Raw genomic sequence first — 4,178 nt, 5'->3', positions numbered from 1 at the left:
ACAAACACCAGAAAAGCAGATGAAATAAACATAAAATTGGACATTAACGTTACACAAGCGACATGAGAACTCATGAACCAATCAACTTGAACTTGTCCAATGACAGAAGCCTGAAGATTCATCCAACACACCATGTAGTTCACAGAAAGTTTTCGCTGCCTAGTAGGAGTAAGGTACTCCATAAAGAAGTATCATGATGATCTAGAGAAATACTACTACCTCCGTTCTGAATTAAAAGATGTTTTGGATATTTCAGTATGGACTACATACGGACCAAAATAAGTGAACAAACACACTAGAACACATCTACATACATCTAATTCAGAGAAAAAACATGCTATAATTTGGAACGGAGGGAGTAGCAAACAAGGCTTCTGCCACAACAAACCATACCATTCCTCCCAAAAGGACACATTCAGCATCCAGTCAGCAGCGGACAGCACCTGCTATGGCTATCAGGCACCACGTGGCGAGCTGTTCATATGGTTTGCCGGCAACAGCAACTACAGTGAATCACAAGTCCGTATATATGAAAATGAGAATAGACCAAACGGCAGGTTACACTGTTGATTTCAGAGAAAAGCAGCAGCATACGAACAAAAAATTACACAAGTGAACCTTCACTGTCTCGTGCAGAATGTATACTTAAAATGACATCAGAAATACACTGAAGTTACTTATTGCGATCATCCTAACCCAGAAACGTTTTCGCTGGAACAAGTTCACTTACGAAGTATCCATGTCGGAGCAAAACAGCAGAGCCATCCCCAGAAACTATCAGCAACTTGTTACTGCAACCCACGCACACATCAACACTACAGCAGCTCCATGTCAGCTGCAGTAGCTGAACCATCGGCGTAAACAGGGTGGAGAGTGTGCCCAGCTACAGGTTCGACATGAATCCATTTCCTGCCAGTCAGCTTATTCCGTTCGAACCGCACATGGCCTTCCTTCAGAGAGAAGAGAGTGTGATCCTTCCCCATGCCAACATAGTTCCCAGGATGGAAGCGGGTTCCTCTTTGTCGTACGATGATGTTTCCTGGTTCCACTTTCTGTTAAAATAAAACGAGTGTAAACATTGGAGAGCAGTATGAGATAATTTTCCTTTTTTTTGGCTATAATAATGAGATAGCACAGCGACTACCAATGTTACAATGTATGGTATGATTAAAGCTGATGCCAACATATCAAAAGTATTAGCTATTTTCATGTCATTTAGGAAATTATTCAGCTAATCTGGTTCAAGGACATGAACAAGAAGAAACATCAAAACCATGATGAGCACTTGAAGATGGTACCTCTCCACCAAATTTCTTAACACCCAGATACTTGGGGTTAGAGTCGCGGCCATTTTTCGTTGACCCAGCAGTCTTTTTTGTGGCCCAACGCCTAAAGACCAAGCTCATTCCTCCAGATGTCTCTGGAATTAAGTACATACAAGATTAGGATCAGGCCACTTGTTCAGAAAAGGAAGAAGATATAAATTCTAAACTTCGATGTCACAGACTGCCTAAAGCCTAAGCTCATTACCTGTTGAGCTAGTGTAGACCGGAACATTTGAGATCAATTCTTTGATGTTTACTCTCCTGAAAACTGATGAGAGGGCCATCTTGCTTGCCACAGTTTACCTGTAGTCACTATAAGGATTCTCTCAAATATAGACATTAATACAGTACCGTGGACAAAAAACAAATTATACTCATGCGTTGTGCCTTTTTCTGCATTCCATGGTGATTAGTTTTTACATTACGTTGCTCTAATTTTACTAAGCTGGAGAGACAACCTATAAATGTCCAAAAGGCCTCCACTAACCTAGGTTCTGCTATGTTTTTTTTTTTTGAGGATAGGTTCTGCTATGTTAATAGTTTTGGTGAGGGGGATTAACCGAACAGAAATGGTATTTTGGACATTTGAGATACTGTGATGAGATCAAAATACAGTACGGGGGCGGGGGCACAGCACGGGAGGCAGCAATAGCAGCGGCAGACGGCAGCAAGCAACTGAGGAGGGGGGAAAGACCGAGGAGAGATGGCCGGGGAAGGTACCTTGCTTGCGGACGGGGAGGAGCTGAGGCGACGGGCGATGGAGGTGGAGGCGGCCCCCGGCGGCGGCGGCGCGCTCGTGCACAGATGCGTCGAAGGAATGGATCGCAGCCTTTGATGGGGCGAGACGAGGACGAGACGAGAGCTCCTGTTAGTTTCGTGGCGCACACTGCCGCGCCCTGTTGGGCCGGCCCATGAAGGCCGAGCGCAGCAACCTTTAAACCAAAAAACCGCAAAAAAGTGCGTGTCCTTCAGGATTCGAACTCGGGTGGTTCCATCATTGGCCGACCTTCAATAACCACCACAGAAACTAGTCATTGGTCAGTGCTAATAGTGCCAATGGTATAAGAACAAGCGAGGCCGCGTCTATTATACAGCTTGGAGTTCTGAATTATTTTTAAAACATCCTGGATTTGAAAATGTCCATCATTTCTGAAGAAAAGTTCACAAACTTTTAGAAAGTTCATCGATTTTGCAAACAGTCAATGGAAAATGTTCAATGCTTTTGAAAAAAAGTTCATCGATTTTGAAAATATTTCATCGAGTTTAAAAATAGTTCATCAATTTTGAAGATAGTTCATTGATTCTAAAAAATTCATCGATTTGAAAAAATATCATCAAATTTGAAGAAAAGTTCATTAAATTTAAAATTTTCTTATCAAAATGGAAAAAAGTTCATCGAATTTGAAAAAAGTTCATCAAATTTTAGAAAGTTCATCAAATTTGAAAAATTTCATCCACGTTGGAAAACTGTTCATCAATTTTGGAAACAAATCACTAATTTTGAAAAAGTTCATCGAACCAGGGAGAAGAAAAAAATGAAAAAAGGAAAAAAGGAAAAAAGTGAAAAAAGGAAAAACGAAAAAAGGGAAAAGAAAAAAAAAGGAAAGTCGAAAGTCGAAAGAATAAAAGAACGCGAAGAGGTAGACAATCACTTTAAGTCTGGTGGCGTGGTGGTTGACTGGTAGTACTCGTAACCTGGACGTCGCTGGTTCGTTTCACCGCAGCCTCGCTTTTTTTGCGTTTTGATTGAAATATATAGATAGGAAAAGATAGATGGGCCGGCCTAGCGAGGGCGAGGGGTATGCGCCCGTTTGGAAAAATGCCTAACGGGCGCTAAAGGCGCCGAATACGGTTTGCGGGACCTCCTATATGCCGCTTATTGCGGCAAGAAGTCGCCGTTTCGCACAGGATGCGGTTCACGTGGGCCGGCCCATTCGCTGTCCTTTGCTGAATGAAAGAGATGCCAAAAAAACGTGATCTCTACATGCGCACGCTATGCGCTAGCCATTCCGCCAGGCAAGCTATTTGGGAAAGAGTGGCAGCGCCAACGTAAAAAAACCAAACAGAAGCAGCAAAAAATAAAACAAATTCACAAAATTCCATAAAAACTTGTGGGCGAGGGATAGAACACAAGTCCTCCCGCCATGAAAGCGCGTCCGTAGCCACTGTATAACTGAGATTTAGTGTGTAAAATGGCAGCCCGGTATATATGAACTACAATACGTGGCAGATTATTTATTCTTACAAAAATGCCAAACAATATTTTTTTTAAAGAAAATACTTTTTGAAAGGAAAACATTATTTGGGAAACTCAAAAAAGTTAAAAAATGGAACAAAAAAATTAAATACGAGAACATTTTTTAAAATAATCAACTAGTTATTGTAAACACAAAACATTTATAGGAAAAATTAAGAAATTCAAAAAATGAATACATTTGAAAATTTAAAACTACTTTTACAAAATTCTAGCATTATTTTCATTTGCGAACTAATTTTGAAAAACATGAACCTTCAATATGTGAACAAAATTTGGGAAAAAGAATTTTTTAAAAAAATTCGCAAACACTATTGAATTTTGAACAAAAAATAAACATGAGAAGATTTTTTTTCATATGTGAACAAATTTTGAAACCATTTTTTTTCAAATTGTGAACAAATTTTCGAACTTCCTGAACAGCTTTGAATTTGTGAACAACATTTGGAACATTTTTTTGAAATTCACATACATTTTTGCATTTGCAAACAAAATTTAAACATGTGAACAGTTTTTGTATTTGTGAACAAATGTTGGAAATGGGAACTTTTTTAAAACAAAATATTTGTTGTTTTGTGAATAAAACATTAAAAGGTGAA

At 39.5% G+C, this 4,178-nt stretch overlaps 1 protein-coding gene across 2 annotated transcripts; it reads right to left on the bottom strand.

Moving 5' to 3' along the window:
- Nucleotides 1-526: 526 nt before the first annotated feature.
- On the bottom strand, nt 527-2,231 carry LOC123188968 (50S ribosomal protein L27). 2 transcript variants are annotated; one of them, XM_044601262.1, is made up of 4 exons: nt 2,046-2,231; nt 1,531-1,637; nt 1,299-1,420; nt 527-1,052 (listed from the first exon to the last, which is right to left on the bottom strand). In XM_044601262.1, exons 2-4 carry the CDS (start codon nt 1,607-1,609, stop codon nt 816-818), a joined length of 438 nt encoding a protein of 145 aa, XP_044457197.1. In that variant the 5' UTR covers nt 1,610-1,637; nt 2,046-2,231; the 3' UTR covers nt 527-815. The 2 variants fall into 2 exon arrangements, with proteins under 2 accessions (XP_044457197.1, XP_044457199.1); XM_044601264.1 differs by having other exon boundaries at nt 1,531-1,628; nt 2,046-2,221.
- Between the last annotated feature and the right edge of the window lie 1,947 nt (nt 2,232-4,178).

The sequence above is a fragment of the Triticum aestivum genome, chromosome 2A, assembly GCF_018294505.1.
Source record: "Triticum aestivum cultivar Chinese Spring chromosome 2A, IWGSC CS RefSeq v2.1, whole genome shotgun sequence".
NCBI lineage: Eukaryota > Viridiplantae > Streptophyta > Magnoliopsida > Poales > Poaceae > Triticum > Triticum aestivum.
Note: the sequence above shows the minus strand (reverse complement) of the source record. Positions and strands in the feature narration are given on the sequence as shown.